This window comes from Oryx dammah, unplaced genomic scaffold (genome assembly GCF_014754425.2).
Source record: "Oryx dammah isolate SB20612 unplaced genomic scaffold, SCBI_Odam_1.1 HiC_scaffold_2, whole genome shotgun sequence".
NCBI lineage: Eukaryota > Metazoa > Chordata > Mammalia > Artiodactyla > Bovidae > Oryx > Oryx dammah.
In genome coordinates, this window is record NW_024070186.1 from 122,509,994 (window position 1) to 122,528,384 (window position 18,391).

At 36.4% G+C, this 18,391-nt stretch overlaps 1 protein-coding gene across 1 annotated transcript in view; it reads right to left on the reverse strand.

Moving 5' to 3' along the window:
• CADM2 (cell adhesion molecule 2) overlaps window positions 1–18,391 on the reverse strand; it is a 294,605-nt gene that overhangs the window by 137,311 nt on the left and 138,903 nt on the right. Inside the window, exon 6 of the mRNA XM_040265860.1 lies at window positions 10,917–11,007. Within this exon, the coding sequence (XP_040121794.1) occupies window positions 10,917–11,007 (91 nt within the window). The remainder of the gene's footprint in view (window positions 1–10,916; window positions 11,008–18,391) is intronic.

Genomic DNA, 18,391 nt, shown 5'->3' on the forward strand with positions numbered 1-18,391 from the left:
AAAGTGATCAGGATTTAGCTTGTTCTTTTCCTGAATGTCCCCAAGACCCAGTTTCCCCACAGTTGGGGTTAACTTAACATTTTTCAAATCCTACAGGAAAAAATATATTTTACAGCTTTACATGATGCATAGCATACATACAAGAAATAAAAGCGTGTTCTTTTCCTATTCTATTTCATTCATATTTTTCTGTAATAGCTTACGGAAAAACCCAAACAAACTTTTTGGCCAGCTCAGTATTATTTTTCCATTGTATTTTTGGCTTTTAAAAAGGATTTTTAGGCTTCCCTTGTGGCACCATTGGTAAATAATCCACCTGCCAAGAGACAGGAAACACAAGAGACATGAGTTCATTCCCTGGGTCGAGAAGATCCCCTGGAGTAGGAAATGGCAACCCACTCCAGTATTCTCCCCTGGAAAGTTGCATGGACAAAGAAGCCTGGCAGTCTACATCCATGGGATTGCAAAGAGTTGGACATAATGCAATCCAGTTTTTAAATCTGAAGTATATTTAATTCACAATGTTCTGTTAGTTTTCAAGTGTACCCCTGTCAGAATTTAAAAGTAGGGGTGGCGGTTAAAATTAATCTGATGACTCATTAATATGTCACTATTGGAAACTTCGAATTTGTGACCTACTGTGAGTTTCTACGATCTCTAGGTCTTTTCGTGCCTATGTGCAGTATGCAATATACTCCGTTGCTCAGTCATGTCTCTGCAACCCCACAGACTGTAGCCCACCAGGCTCTTCTGTCCCTGCAACCCTCATTTCTTGCATCCCCTGCATTGGCAGGTGGATTTTTACCACTAGAGGCACCTGGGAAAGCCCCTTTGTCCCTAAACTCAAAACTATTATAGTTTTAATCTTGTTTCTTTATGTTCACCTGACTATGTTCATCTGTGTACCCTTAATTTTCAGTGGTGGTGCTGAAGTCCATCACAGCTCACCATTTTAGAAAAATCTGCTGATCACAAGTCACAAGAGTCTGTCCTTTTCTCCTGCCTGTTTTATTTTCTCTCTCTCTCTCCTTTCTCCTTTCTTTAAAATTTCCCAGAGATTTCTGGTACTTTGTATTTGAAAGAGTTCAGCTTTCAAGGCTATCAACAATCACTGACAGAGTCTCCTCATTCTAATTGGAAGCATTTGTACATGTTCACTTTCTACAGTTTGGTAACTTGCTATTTAAATTTTTTTCAAACTTTGAAGTTTAGAGGTTCCTGAATGATAAAGTTATATCTAGAAAAGTGAGTCACTATATACCATACTGTGTTAAAATACATATAATGCAAGAAAATTTCTTTAGGTCGTTCAAATAAATGGCTTTTCGCAGTATAAAAATTTTCTCAGTTGTACCATTAATTGAAATAATACTAAATAAATGCAATGATTCTGAGTTAATTCACATTTTGTTCTCTACATTTATTTGCAAAAATTATAGTCAAGAGATTTACCACAAGCACAAAGTAATGCACTTCAGAGTAAGCTAACTGGTGATCACCAGAAGGATATTATTAATAACTCTAGCTTTATAAAACAAATAATATTATGGGGAAAATGCAAAAAGAAAAAGCAATTCTTATTGAATGGGACTTGTTGAGCAATGGGTTAACATGCTTTTTAACCAAGGATGAAATATAATATTTCAACTTTTATACATTAAGAGTGATTTTTGTTTCTATACCTTTTCTACAATTACCATTTTGGTGACTGTTTTATATAAACACAAAAGCAGTGTTTACAGAGCTTTAAATAAAGGGTAACATGCTTAGATGCAATCTCATAATTTTAAGATATCAAAAAAACAGATTTTAAAGTCCATGAGCTCAAAAATTTAATCAAGTAAATGACGACATCACTCCACAATGGTGTCTTAAAAACAGAGAGGATTCTTTAGTGTTGGAGTTTTCCACTGAACATTTACATAATCCCTCAAAATAATTGGGTTTTTGTTGCAAGAAAATTGCTTACCTGGAAATATTCAAAAGTACATTTCCTCTATGGATCTATAATCATGATTCTGCAAGCTCTCGGGTGACTTTCATGAGACATAGGCTCATTTAATTGAAAATGATTGAGTGCCCAGCACACCACAGATGCCCAGCCTAAATAACAGCAGTGGAGATCACCAGGAGTCAGCTTCTTATTTCAAAAACAAAACCAAATATATTTGGTCTCATTTCCAAGATAACCACTTGTGTGTTTCCAGAGTATCAATGCGTGATTAAATTTTGAAGCCATGAGATGGAAGCAAAAGACCATATGGGCCTCAGAAAAGTAACTCATATGAAAAGGACAGCACATGGAGATATATATATATATATATATATATATATTAATTATGAGCACTTAGAACTAATTGCCCAGTATTATTCCTTTAAAACACTTTAGAAAAAAACTGATTATACTGCCTTTAATTTTTAATTAATTAATTGAGACAAGTTTATATCTCTCTAGATATCAGGACACAAAGTGGGGGGAAAAAAACGATTTAAATTCTCTGTAACATTTATCACTGAAGGGCTGACTTTGTGAGAGTTTGTAGATGAGTCCCTCATTATGTTTATTCCACGAATTATTTTGGTGACATATTAAGCGTTGCTTTTAGGAAGACAGACACACTTTGGGGAGTGTTCTCTTTGAGCTTCCTGCTTATTATAGTCAACCCCTGAAGCTGTGCGTTGTAGTCCAATACATTGGTGTTATGTTTGCACTGATATTGTTTTGTAGTTACGATGTGCAGGCCTAATCATCTCAAATATATAAAATTAAAAGCATAATATAATTAGCTTTTTAAAAACAAACATATTTAATAATGGAATAATTATTATGTACATAATCATAAAATCTAGGCAGAACTATTTAGATATATGTAGAAATTCTTTATATAATATTTGGATATGCCAATGCAGGTTTCATTCATAACTGATAATCTTCTATAATTAACTAAAACATAGGCATTCCTAAAGTTTATAAGAACTTTCTCATTCTTGTCAACTTCCCTGGGTTACCCTGAAAAGCCAACATGACAGAAGTGAAAATACTGTGAAAATAAGAAAATGTAACCATCAGTGATGTTAAACTTTTTTTTAAAGTGTTTTTGTAATCCCCATTCTATCGTTTAGTTACTGTGTGACTAGAAAAGGTCATGTAACATCGACAAGGCTCACTGTCCTTATCTATAAAATGAAAACAGTCTAAGGGTCTTTGTAAACCTTTTACAACAGGGTAATTTTGTGGTTAAAATAAGACTAGCATAAGGGAACTGGGAAACTTATGTTAGAACAAGGCTTTATATATCGCAAACCCTGGATTATCAACCACTCATGAACCATGTTATTCACTTAGTCTTGGTTTCTTAAAACCTTCCAGATCTCTTCTTTAGCTTTCTGTCAAGCTAGCTAATGGTTAATCTCTTTCATCCCAGCTGAACTTCTTCATAGCATCGACTTTTCCACTTTGGGGAACCAGAACTCATTCTCTACCCATTCTAGTCCTTTCCAATTTTTCTAAGTGTTTTTTCTACCATAACAGTATGGAGGGGCTATTCCTATGTCCCAGGACTTTCTCATTTCTAGCCACATTTTATTCCTTAACAACTATTCATGCCTCTGTCTTTCTTTTCTATAGCTCATTATTATTATCATTATCATTATTATTAAACCTCAACAAAACGGCCATGCTGCCTGCCAGTTTTGCCATGACTTTAGTTTGGATTCCTTTGCTGTTCAAACATGCTTTGAAAAATCACAGATCATCATCAAAGAATGTGTTTATTCTGCTTATTACCTTGAATTTCAGAACCATGGAAGAACTGTGAGATAACAACTCTGTTCCCAAGGTTGCCATAGTAGCCCAGTATCAGCATATATATTAAATATGTAATCAAGACTTCTAAGTTTAAAAGTTGGTGAGGTACACTATGTACTTTTTGACAAAATAATAACTTATCATCCTCATGGCTATTACTTATTATGAAATTAGTTGGAGGCTGAAAGTGTTTTAAATATGGAAATATATGTGCAATTTGTTTATAAGGTTTTATTTTCTAATTTTAGAGAATAAAAAACACTTGGTATATTTACATTGGCAAACTATGGGCTTTGGGGTAAAAATGATAGGTTCATATAGATTCACTGTAATAAATGTACCACTGCCATGAGGGATGTCGATAGTAGGACAGGTTGGACATGAGTGGGGATGAAGGCCACGTGGGAAGTCTGCACTTTCCACTCAGGGTCACTGTGAACCTAAAAAGTAGTTTATTAACTAAAAAAAAATTGATTTGAGTATGTGACTTTTTCAAGACCAGTCAGGCCACAGATATCTACAGATTTATAATTCAAAGTTACTTCCATTTCTCTTTCTACCACTCACACAGCTTTTTCTGCCCCAGAGCATGATAACTTAGGCATTATATCTGAACATAAACAGAGACCTAGATGAGTATTTAGTAGGCTTTCTATAGTACAGATGGAAGGAGAGAGGCAATTATTGTGTAATTAACATCTATTAGGCATTAGGTCAAATCATATTAAATTGTTATCACTATAGATCATATTCTTTTCTCAAAATTTGGGAAAGAAAATCAGAATGGAGCCTGTATTGCTGATAGAGCTCCCTAAAGAGGAGCCAGGAGACTATTAAGAAGTGTGACTTTTACATATGTCAGCCTGAATGGGATCTAACCTTTTGATCTGTTGTTGTCCTAGTTAATGTATACAGATCATCAGCTAGAAACTCAAGACAATTATTGGATCCATATCCTAAAATAACCTGTAGCAGCCTATCTACTTATTCGACTATCCTAAAATAATACGTGTTTCCTTACATACAAATATTTCCTGATTCACATCAGAAATACAGTTCTCACCAGGCAACTTTTAACAGCCTCATGGCTTTTTGACTTTAGAAGCCCCTGATTCTTTCTCTTCACCTGAACACTCTTTTGGTTTAACCAGAATCTCTGTCTACTGAATGGCAATTTCTAAGATCCCAAATAAACTGTTTTATTATTTGCAGCCTTCTGCACTGTTTTTCAGTTGACAAATTCAAATTTTGTTCTGTTTGGGGTAGAGCATTTTACTTTGCATAAATTGCTCTCTTTAACTCCTGGTTGTTTTCCTCATTTCTTTGGGCTGTGATTGGATTATGTGACAGGAAATAATCTGTGATTTGTAAAAAGGTACATATTAGACTGAAGAAAAAAAAAAAAACAGATGATATAAAACTATTTTGCCTTAATGTACAATGCATTTTTAAATCTCTGTTATGCTAACAGGACAATGCACGAGTATGTTCTTAACAGATTCCTTCTTAAATTCTAGATCATTTTGAAAACAGATGTGTTCCTCCAAGTGTTCCCCTAAAACACCTCACTATAACACGTGATCTATCTTAAGGATTAAAATCTTTCCTCTTGTACAGAATAGCAATGGTATGTGCAATGCTATTACATAAACTACAGTCATATCAACAACATACAAAAATTGTGGTTACCAGAGGTAAAAAAATAAATATAACATAAACATAATGCTGGAGGTATGGAAAAATTTATCAGAACTTATAATTATTTTCTTTTATAGAATAATACCAAATACACATTTATTTGGCCTACTTATTAGAGTGTTTTAGACATTTGATTAAAATGAATAATGATTATTTAGCTATAGCATGTAGAGGGCAACCCCACACCATTTAAAGTCATAATTTTAATATAATATAACATCTTTTTTTACACCTGTTCTTCTATAAATGGAGAACAGTGCTGCCTGAAAGCTGTCTGGGAATTCAGCCAAAGAAAGAAGAGGTTGCAAAAACTCTAGGGACTTGAAAGAAAAGTAGCTGGCATTAGCTTGGTCCTTACTTTAAACTAAAATTAAAATAAAAGACAGACATGTACAGTAATCTCTCTTTTAAAGAAAGAATAGAATGCCTCTATAGTAATGTCAAGTGGAACATTTTGATCCTGGCCCAAGTTATACAGCTGTTCCACAGCAAAATAGCAAAAGGCTTCAGTCCAAAGCAGGCAAATAAGGCATGATTGTTCATAAACAGTCACTGGGGCCCTCACATTTAGAACAAAGAAAACAGCATTAGCATACAGGAGGCCAGGTTAGGAACATGAGTCTCAGTATGAGATGAGTCACACCGTCGTTTTGTGACTTATACAAAAAGCAGCAGTGAGTTTTTTGTCTATTAACTTGCATAATAATCATTAATTGATTCATTCTTTAGGAAATCATATATTGGTCAAATATTTTTAAGAAACAATAAAGATTTGTTCATGAGTTAAAGAAATTATTGAAGTCAGCAACAAAATGTGAAGAAATCGTAGATTTATTATCCATTCCTGATTCTCACCTGCTCATTAAATGGGGATCAGATAAATGATAATAATAACAGAAATTAAGTACTTCAGGAGTCAATTAGAAGCTTAGAAGCTAAGGCACAGTGTTGCTTCTCAGTGAATCCAAAATAACAGAATGAGGAATCAGGTGTAATGGAGAATTTTGACTGTGATTAACAGAATAAAATAGGAAATTCTAACCTGACCCTTGGGTACATGTGATATTACAACTTCATTTTTACTCATACTCTTTACAGGCTCTTTCGATCCTATCTTAAAATATGAACAGCCTCTCTACTATTTTTTTTATTTTAAAACTTCTGTTTGATGCAGCATTCTTTTCTCAGCCCTTTTCAATTTTTCATGATTCATTTTCTGAAATGGGTTGCCTTCTCATTTTCTTTGCCTTCCCATCGCCTAACTCCCTGATTGTAGTTGTTACTGTTCTGTCACTAAGTTGTATCTGTCCCTATGTGACCCCACGGACTGATACACACCAGGCTCCCCTGTTCTCCACTATCTTCTGCAGTTTGTTCAGATTCATTACAACTGAGTTGGTAATGCTATCTAACCATCTAATCCTCTGCTGCTCCTCCTTTTGCCTTCAGTCTTTCCCAGCATCAGAATCTTTTCCCATGGGTCGGCTCTTGGCTCTTCACATCAGGTGGCCACAGTATTGGAGCTTCAGCTTCAGTAACAATCCTCCCAATGAATATTCAGGTTTGGTTTCCTTTCAGATTGACTGGTTTGATCTCCTTACACTCCTAGGGACTCTCAAGAGTCTTCTCCAGCACCACAATTCTAAAGCATCAGTTCTTCTTTGGCACTTAACCTTCTTTATGGTCCAACTCTTAAATCCATAGGTAACTACTAGAAAAACCATAGCTTTGACTATAATAACTCCCTGATTAATCCATTTCAGTTTCCTTTCTGTTCTATTTGCTCTAATGAGATGTGTTTTCTTCATAATCAGAAAGAATATTCTCTTATTTTTTTGGCCCTATCTGCCTCATCTGGCATTGTTGGAGATGGAATGTAAACTAGAGAGGCTAGCAATGAGACTGTCTTTAAAGATGCTAATGTCTTCATTTGTAGGAAATGATAGTTACTTTGAAAATGCAGAAGGATGGATTTTAACATAATTGGGACACAAGAGAAGTAGTGGCCTAAAGGCAAAAGGGAGTCAGAGAATTTGGCTATATCTTTAATGTCAATGGCCTGAAGGTCTACAAGGAAAGAAGATGGTAAAAAGAGAGTCAGGAATAAGAATATAATACAAGTGAATAAGTCAATGTACATTTACTTTTGGACCATAGCATATAGAATAAAATAGTATGATCTATAATAATAAAGACTAAATATAATAATCATTTTAACCCATACGGAGCTTAGGAGCTAATTGCTCAGAAGATACTATACTAATTAGAGAATTTTTTATATGACTGTCAACTATGCTAGAAATGGTCAGCTTGGTAGGAATTTGGCAAGTTTCCAGAATGAGCATAAATACAGAAGTCTGATACAAAAAAAAAAAAAAGCAACAGTGAAATGTGTCTTGAGATGAGCCAGTTCTCAAGCATCTAGAGCTTCAGCATCAGTGCTGCTCATTATTGTAGGGCCAATCCTAATTTTTCAAAAGTACTTTGACTAACATAAGTGACATTGACTAACATAAGTGACAATTTAGACTCAGCAATTGAAGTAGCAGAATAGCTGAAGAAATGTAATCTTTGGGCAATGATTGAACTAAGTTTATTTTATTATTATTATTATTATTATTTTACTTATCGTTCTTTTATTTTTAAAGAAGATCTCTAACCTGGGTATTGATAGCAAGGAAAGGTTACTGTTTGGTTCTTGTTGCTTATAATGACAATTAGGTTTTGATCAACATTCAAACTTGGACACTAGGTAAATGCCATGAACTAAGTAAAATCCTGACTCATCCATTTAAAATCTGGATGGATTGGGAAAACTGGTTAACACTGAGCTTTAGTTTTCCTTTTTGTAAAATAAGAAGCCTTCTTATTTCCATTACTGATAGCAAAGTGATATTAATCAGGATCTTTCTGAGAAAGATGACATTTCCTATTTCTTAAACTTCTGGGGCCTTTGTATTTTTAAATAAAATAAATATATGAGATTATTGTTTTTCATTCATCTGCAGTGCAAAGGATTATTGCATATCCAAGCTTATTTCCAGGTAACTGAAACAGAGACCCACAATAAGGCACTTTTATTCAACCATATCTGAGCTGAGGAAAATGGATTACTTACATAACTAATTACATAGATCACAACATAAGTATTCACCGAAAAAAAAGAAAAAAAAAAGATAGTGAAAGTGGATATAGAATTAAAGAGAAGATCATTGACAGGTACCTAGATGCTATTTGATCTGGAATGTATTAATTCTCAAGCATTCTATATATTATACTTCCCATCTTCACCTCATTTAATTGTGTAAATTGTACACATATCCTACATGTACACATATGTACTTTGGGGCAGAACTATGGAGAGAAGGTAAAAGTCAAACTCCTTTGCTATGCCCTGATCCTGGTCATGTTTCTTCATCATATCTCCAAATGCTGACCTCTGAGTTTACAGGAGAAACAGAAGCAAAAGAGAGAGACAGGGAGAAGGGAAGAAGGAGAGATGGGAAAAAAATCAAAAGGAAAAAGAGAGGAAATGGAAGGGAAATTTAGGAAAGAACCTCTGGTATGAGAAATACAGAATTGGGAGTAAAGAAATTGGATTTCATTATGTCTAAAGCAGACTAGAGTTGATTACACTTCTTTCTTAGTTAAAGTACTGAGTGATTAAGTGAAAGTCACAGTCAAGTCTGACTCTTACAGTCCATGGAATTCTCCAGGCCAGAATACTGGAGTGGGTAACTTTCCCCTTCTCCAGGGGATCATCCCAACTCAGGGATCAAACTCAGGTCTCCCACATTTCAGGCGGATTCTTTACCAACTGAGCTATGAGGGAAGCCCCTAAAGTACTGAACTTATAGCTAAAAGCTCTGCTGTAGCTGTAATACTGAAATACAGTCACATTTAGATAGCATACTAGTTGATAGTTGAAAAGTGTTTTCTATAAGCAATTTAAGCTTATTAGTGGTAAAAACTATGAAAGTGAATTGCACAGGATATATAGAGTAAAGCTACTTTGAAAAAAATTCCTCCCTTTCAAGGCCTAAAATGCCTTAAATGTTTCTTAAAAGAAAAAAATAGATAAATTTGCAAAATGCTCTTTGTCAGTATACTTTTAATCTCTAGAAAATAATTACTGGAAGAGAGAACAGTTCTAAAATATCAATTCTGTGACAACAAAAGCATGAATTCACATAGTGTGTTAAAAAGTATAAGACAATAAAATTCAGGAAGCTGAAATTTCAGGTTTCTGTATTAAAATTACTTTAGAAAAGTTGCACATGTGTTAGTATGAAATTTAGACTTAAATATAAATGTTATTAGAAAAAATTTTTTAGTAAATAAGTGTGATTTGCACAAAAACTATCCCATACAGTTATATATGTTTCTTGTTTAGTCGCTAAGTTGTTTCTGACTCTTTGAGACCTCATGGACGGTAGCCTGCTAGGCTTCTCTGTCCATGGGATTTCCCAGGCAAGAACACTGGAGTGGTTAGCCATTTCTTTCTCCAAGGGATCTTCCTGAATCAGGGATGGAACCAGCATCTCATGTATTGGCAGGTGGATTCTTTACCACGTGGGAAGCCTATAGTTGTATACAGAGAACAATTAAATACCTCCCATTAAAATTTAAACAGAAATGCAAATCAATGGAAATATCTTAGAAGATCAAAAAAATGACTTTCAGTTCCAAGTAGAGTGTTACCATAGAGTGATCAAAGCACTTTCCAAAGAAATAATCCTTATTTGACATCCCATACTTGAATTTTCCATTAATATATTTTCTATTGATATATTTCCAAGAGTTAACTTTTTATAAACATGAATGTCAAACATAAAATTTTAGAGTCAAAGCGATGTTAGAACTCATTATGCTAAAAATGAAATCTTTTTTTAATTAAAAGTATTTAGTCTGTGACCCTTTCATTCACATTACCTCCAATTATAACACATCAACAAATTATGTCTCATGGGGTTACATTAAAAGTGTAGATTTGATTTCTCTTATGAAAATTATTTTCCATGTAATTAAAACATGGACATATTTTGAGGATTCAATATTTTCAGAGCTTTTCATGAGAGAATTAAGTTCAGCATATGTAACTTCTATCAATCTGATGATGTAAAAACAGTGCTTGTTGAAGTCTATACTCCTTTCAAGTTGAAATAGTGGGGAAAAAAGGGGGGGGAAAATCTCAGTTGGAAATCTTCCCAGAAATTTCACCAAATGATAAAATACAAGACCAATCTTCTACAGATACTTAATGAAGGCATGGTTCAGGGGGATTTCTTTTCTGAGATCGTTTTGCCCAGCAAGAAAAGACACAAATTGTGGATTTCTGATAGTTAAATCCTGCAATCAAAGCAAGATAGGATAAAAAGTAAAAATTTTTATTGCTCATTAAATCACTTACAGTGGTTTTCCTTTGGATTCACAAGTCAAAATTAAAGGCTGTCCTTCTTGTGGAAAAGGAGTGGATGGTATAATCTTAACTGATGGTGTATCTAGAAAAAAAAAAGGAATATTAAGAAAGGTCATTAAACACATGTAAAGCTGTATATTTAATAACTATATATCAGGGTGTATGTTCAAGCCATTTTGTATAATTGTATATATTTATAAAAGGTCTCAGTGAAACGGGGTCTGAAGTTTAAGAAGCTACCATCCTGTCCAGGAAAAGCTTACCAAAATATCTGAGTATCTTATGAGGGCCACTGCTGTATTATTTCTGAAATCTGAATTTAAAAGTGAAATTGCAAAAGTAGTTCAGATGAATATCAAGCATTTCATACAATTGTTTCTTCAACTATTATAGATGGCTATGAATACTATTATTATGGACTGAATGCATTTATGTGCATTTGAATAACAACACTCTCATTGTTGCAGGAATACCAAGGACTCACAATAAGAAACCCTAAAAGAACTTGAGACCAGTCTCACAAGAATTATGCAGAATCTTTGAAAATGCAGTAATGCAGCCCTTATCACACACTGTTTGCTTCATGTTGATGTATTACAAAACCAGTAAATATTGTAAAGTAATTAACCTCCAAGTAAAAAAAATAAATTTATATTTAAAAAATTAAAAAAAATAAAGTACAGTTAGCAAATTATCTGAAATAGTTATTTAGAACATTAATAAAAATTAAAATGTTGTTGTATATGCTATAACATAATTGTTAGAAAGTTATTTCCATTTAACAATAAAATCATCCTTGGTGCAAGAAGATACAAAAATACCTTGAGACAGTTATAACTTTTATGCCATGTCAGTCATTTCAGTAGCTCAGTAGTGTCTGACTCTTAGCAACCATATGGACTGCAGCATGCCAGGCTTCCCTGTCCATCATCAACTCTCAGAGCTTATTCAAACTCATACCCACTGAGTTATGTCATGTAATGTCCTTTAACCAATCAGTCACTGTTTTTACATCATAATTACATTATGGAATCAATCATATTACATAGAAAGAAAGGAAAATAAACTAAAAAAAAATAAGTCTAAACAGGCTCATTCCTTTATGAGACATTGCTGGCCCTAGATTTGTGTGGCTCCCAGTCAGCATGGAACTCTCTCCTTTTGTTTCCATATCCTCAACAATAAACAAAATAAGCTATGAATGCTCCATGAAGTCACAGCTATTCTCACCTTTCCCTTAGTTGTGAACTATCCTTAGGTTATATTCATACTCTGACTTTGATGGCAATTAAATAAGTATCAATCAATTGGGTACTTTCTAGGTTTCCTAATTCAGGAAAGTATTTATTATTCAGATTTGTCCTTAGAGAACAATGAACTGAAATTATAAAAAGAAAGAGGAAAGTGAAAGAGGAGAGTGAAAAAGCTGACTTACAATTCAACATTCAAAAAACTAAGAACATGGCATCTGGTCCCATTACTCCTTGGCAAATAAATGGAGAAACAATGGAAACAGTGACGGACTTTATTTTCTTGGGTTCCAAAATCACTGCAGATAGTGGCTGCAGCCATGAAATTAAAAAATGCTTGCTCCTTGAAAGAAAAGCTATGACCAACCTGGACATCCATCTAGTCAAAGCTATGGTTTTTCCTATAGTCATGTGTGGATGTGAGAGTTGGACCATAAAGAAAGCTGAGTGCTGAAGAATTGATGCTTTTGAACTGTGGTGTTGGAGAAGACTCTTGAGAGTCCCTTGGACAGCAAGATCAAACCAATCAACTGTAAGGGAAATTAGTCCTAAATATTCATTGGAAGGACTGATGCTGAAGCTGAAGCTCCAATACTTTGGCCATCTGATGCAAAGAACTGACTCATTTGAAAAGACCCTCATGCTGGGAAAGATTGAAGGTGGGAGGAGAAGGGGATGACAGAAGATGAGATGGTTGAATAGCATCACCGACTCAATGGACATGAGTTTGAGCAAGCTCCAGGAGTTGGTGATGGACAGAGAAGCTTAGTGTGCTTCAGTCCATGGGACTGCAAACAGTTGGACAAGACTGTGTGACTGAACTGAACTGAGAACAGTAAAGAAGATCCCGTGGAAGGCCTTCTGTTCAGTTCAGTTGCTCAGTCGTGTCCGACTCTTTGCAACTCTTTGCATGAATCGCAGCACGCCAGGCCTCCCTGTCCATCACCAACTCCCGGAGTTCACTCAGACTCATGTCCATCGAGTCAGTGATGCCATCCAGCCATCTCATCCTCTGTTGTCCCCTTCTTCTCCTGCCCCCAATCCCTCCCAGCATCACAGTCTTTTCCAATGAGTCAGCTCTTCACATGAAGTGGCCAAAGTACTGGAGTTTCAGCTTTCGCATCATTCCTTCCAAAGAAATCCCAGGGCTGATCTCCTTCAGAATGGACTGGTTGGATCTCCTTGCAGTCCAAGGGACTCGCAAGAGTCTTCTCCAACACCACAGTTCAAAAGCATTGATTCTTCGGCGCTCAGCCTTCTTCACAGTCCAACTTTCACATCCATCCATGACTACAGGAAAAACCATAGCCTTGACTAGGCGGACCTTAGTTGGCAAAGTAATGTCTCTGCTTTTGAATATGCTATCCAGGTTGGTCATAACTTTTCTTCCAAAGAGTCAGCGTCTTTTCATGGCTGCAGTCACCATCTGCAGTGATTTTGGAGCCCCCCAAAATAAAGTCTGACACTGTTTCCACTGTTTACTTATAAATTATTTATATTTTCAAACACATTTTTTCTCAATCTTCTAAAGAAAAAAATACATTGAAGATAATCAACAACAATATCCTGTTTATAAATAGGCATTCCATGTACACCATGGTAAAATACTGTAGCATAAAATAACACAGGATGAAAAATCACTTCAAAGAAATATGATGTATATTGTCACATTTTTAAACAGTAGAAAAATAATAAAGAATTGAAATATACTCAAATTTTTATTACCATCATCATATTAATGGAACCAGTTACCATGATGATCATATAATTTTGCCTTTTAAATAGAACACTTTTAAAAGTGAAGAGGAAATATCAGTTTAATTATACAGAGAAACAAGTATGAACCAGAATGATTCTGAGAAAATGAGGGCTATCATATTTTAAACTTTGACCATATGTAACACATACAAAATTCAGTTTCATCCTGACATAAAAATAAAGCTTCAGTTCCAAAGAAAAATGCTACAGAAGATCAGAAAAGTGTTATCTTGGAAAGAGAGTTGTTGTTAGCATGTGTATCTGTTGTTGCTGGGGTGTCTGACTCTTTGTGACCCCATGGACTGCAGTGTGCCAGGATCCCCTGTCCTTCACCATCTTCCAGAGCTTGCTCAAACTCATGCTCATTGAGTCAGTGATACCATCCAACCATCTCTTCCTCTGTTGTCACCTGCATCCAACCATCTCATCCTCTGCAGTCATCACTGCAGACAGTGATTGCAGCCATGAAATTAAAAGACAATTGCTCCGTGGAAGAAAAGCTATGACTGACCTGGACAGCATATTAAAAAGCACAGGCATTACTTTGCCAACAAAGGTCAATCTAGTCAAAGCCATGCTTAGATATGAAAGTTGGACCATAAAGAGAGCTGAGCACTGAAGAACTGATGCTTTTGTACTGTGGTGTTGGAGAAGACTCTTGAGAGTCCCTTGGATTGCAAGGAGATCCAACCAGTCCATCCTAAAGGAAATCAGTCCTGAACATTCATTGAAAGCACTGACTCTGAAGCTGAAACTCCAGTCCTTTGGCCACCTGATGCAAAAAGCTGACTCATTTGAAAAGACCTTGATGCTGAGAAAGATTGAAGGTGGGAGAAGAAGGGGACGACAGAAGATGAGATGGTTGGATGGCATCACCGACTTGATGGACATGAGTTTGAGTAAGCTCCGGGAGTTGGCAATGGACAGGGAAACCTGGTGTTCTGCAGCCCATGGGGTCACAAAGAGTTGGACATGACTGAGCGACTGAATTGAACTGATCTCATCCTCTGTCTTCCCCTTCTCCTTTTCCTTCTGCCTTGAATCTTTCCCAGCATCGGGGTCTTTTCTAATGAGTCAACTCTTCACATCAGGTGGCCAAAATACTGGAGCTTCAGCTTCATCATCAGTCCTTTCAAAAATATTCAGGATTGATTTCTTTTAAGATTAACAGATTTGATTTCTTGGCAGTCCAGGGGACTCTCAAGAGTCTTCTCAACACCACAGTACAAAAACATAACTTCTTTGGTGCTCAGCCTTCTTTATTGTCCAACTCTCACATCAGTACATGACTACTGGAAAAACCATAGCTTTGACTAAAAGATCTTTGTTGGCAAAGTGTACCTCTGTGTGTATCTGTGATGATTAATTTTACATATCTACTTGACTGCACCATGGTTTATCCAGATATTTGACCAAACATTCATTATTCTGAGTGTTTTAGTGAGTGATCTGGGAAGCAATTAACATTTCAATGAGTAGACTGAGTAAAGCAGATTTCTCTCCATAATATGGGTGAAGTTTATCTAATAAAATTAAGGCCTGAATAGAACAAAAATGCTATTGTTGTTTAGTCGCCTAGTTAGGTCTGGCACGTTGTGACCCCCATGGACTGCACCATACTAGGCTTTCCTGTCCTTCACTATCTCCCAGAGTTTGCTTAGAGTTACGACCACTGGATTGAGTCCATGATGCCATCCAAATATCTCATCCTCTGTTGCCTGCTTCTCCTCTTGCTCTCAATCTTTCCAGCATCAAGGTCTTTTCCAATGAGTCAGCTCTTCACAAAGTATTTGGCTACCACATACTTTGGTGGCAAAAGTACTGGAGTTTCAACTTTAGCATCAGTCCTTCCAATGAATATTCAGGGTTGATTTCCTAGGATTAACAGGTTTGATCTCCTTACAGTCCAAGAGATTCTCAACAGTCTTCTCTAGCACCACAATTCAAAAGCATCAATTCTTCAGTGCTCAGACTTCTTTATGGTCCAACTCTTACATCCTTACATGACTGCTGGAAAATCCATAGCTTTGACTAGATGGACCTTTGTCAGCACAGTAGTATCTCTGCTTTTTAATATGCTGTCTAGGTTGGTAATAGCTTTTCTTCCAAGGAGCAAGCATCTTTTAAATTCCTGGCTGCAGTCATTAACTGCAGTGATTTTGGAGCCCAAGAAAATAAAGTCTTTCACTGTTTCCATTGCTTTCCCATCTATTTGCCATGAAGTGATGGAACTGGATGCCATTATCTTAGTTCTTTAGATGATTAGTTTTAAGGCTGACCTTCCCACAAATAGGAGAGAATTCTTCCTGACAGCATTTGAGCTTGCACATCAGTCTTTTTCTTTCTGCAGATCAGGGTGAAATAGCTGCTCTTCTCGGGACTTGCGCCTACTGACTCTCAGACTAGAACTATCTCTTCTGGTTTCTCCAGACCTCTGGATGCATGATGGAATTGAGGCAGGGATAGGTGGGATCCAGGCAGAACAGTTTCTCCCTTGTGGACAGAAATCCATACTAGCAGAAACTCTGTAAAAGCAGGATGATGGAGGAGGCTGTGCCCTGCCTAAGTAGGAGACAAAAGACCATATATTCCTCATTCTCAAAGTCAAGGTGACCTCCATGACTACACAAGTGCAGAAAAGCTCCTTGGAGGTCAAAAAAGGAGGCGGTATCACCTCATAGTGATGTCAACTGCCCATAAGCCTCTTCATTAGAATCCATCTTGGCTAAGAGATGAGTATCCATAAATGGGAGGTTCCTAAGATACAGCAAATGCAGACTCACAACCAGGCAAATCAAAATGACTGGAAAAGGGAACCCGGGAGAAAAGTCCACATAAAGTGATTGAAACCACCACGAGGGCACAACTGTCTCTCTGAGTCCACCATGTGTCTATTCACACACATATACTCTTTTTCCTCCTAATAAATATTTCACTTATTTCACTATTTTTCCTCTTCTTGGGAATTCTCTTTTCTGCTAAGTCAAAGGGTCAGGGCCTTTTCACTGACTGCTGTTCTACTGGCTAGGGTTCTGTACTCTTATCATTGTGACCCAACTTCAATACCTGGCTGGGAACTGAAGCCCTTCTTCAAGCCACTGCATGCCACGGCCACCCAAAATCAGAACTAAGTCATCAGCTCTTCTGGGTCTCTAACTCACCAATTCAGCCTACACATCTCGGACTGTGTACTGTTTCTCTGTATAATCCTGACAAATATAGAATCCTTATAAACATACCCTGAGATATTTCTTTTATGGGAAGTGACCTCAGGGTGCATTGGAAAGACAGGAATAGAAGGAAGTAGATCAAGCGTGTGTTACTGAGCTGATTACACCATAGGCACTTGCCATTCAGTCCTGCTGTGGAACTCAGACAGATTTGGGAAGGCTGCAAAGTCATTCCACTTGATGGATAAGGGAGAGGAGTATTTAGGGAATATTGACCAATACTCATTAGAAATTGTTTGAGGATTTCTGGGGGTGTTATTTCCTGGGACCCCTGGTCTACTCAGTGCACAGGAATGGTGTGTATCAAAAGGATATGGGAGTCCCCCCAGTATCTGCCTCTGTGAGGTAAAGTACATAGTAGCAAGGAGTTGCTAGAAGAGAGGAAAACAGAATATAATTCCATTTCTCTTAATTCTAAGTAGTTTATTAGAGGCACTTCCCCAGTAGCTCAGCTGGCAAAGAATCTTCCTGCAATGCAGGAGACCCTGGGTCAATTCCTAGGTGGAGAAGATCCCCTGGAGAAGCAACCCAACCAGTATTCTGGGGCTTCCTTGGTGGCTCAGATGGTAAAGAATCCACCTGCAATGTGGGAGACCTCGGTTCAATCCCTGATTTAGGAAGATCCCCTGGAGGAGAGCAAGGCAACCTACTCCAGTATTCTTGTCTGGAGAATCATGGACAGAGGAACCTGGCGGACTACAGTTGGTGCGGTCGCAAAGATTCGAACATGACTAAGCACAGCACAGCACAGTTTATTAGAGGTGAGAATTTGTATAACATACAATCTCTTGAAGCATGGTTCAGCATTCCCTCTAGATACAAAATACAGAATTTGAATTACAGGCAAATGTAAAAGCAGATAATATGTTTAGCAAGATTACTAAATAATCATTAAACTTTTAGGAAGATCACTAAATAATCTCTAAGTTAGCAAAACCAAGTCGTATAATGTGCTGTGCTATACTTAGGTGCTGAGTCATGTCTTACTCTTTGGGACCCCATTGTCTTGTTAACTTATCTCTTAATTAATTTTGAAATTTACTCATTTCATTTTTATAGCTCCACAACCTTTCTTTCATCTAGTCTACCATAACAGTGAATGGTCTCCTCCTGTGTCAACTTTTTATACCTCTACATTGTACTTCTGGAACTAAAAATTGTTTTCTCAAACATATACCTGATGATATCAATTTTTATGTTAAATCTTCACTCTTAAGATGAAAAGCAA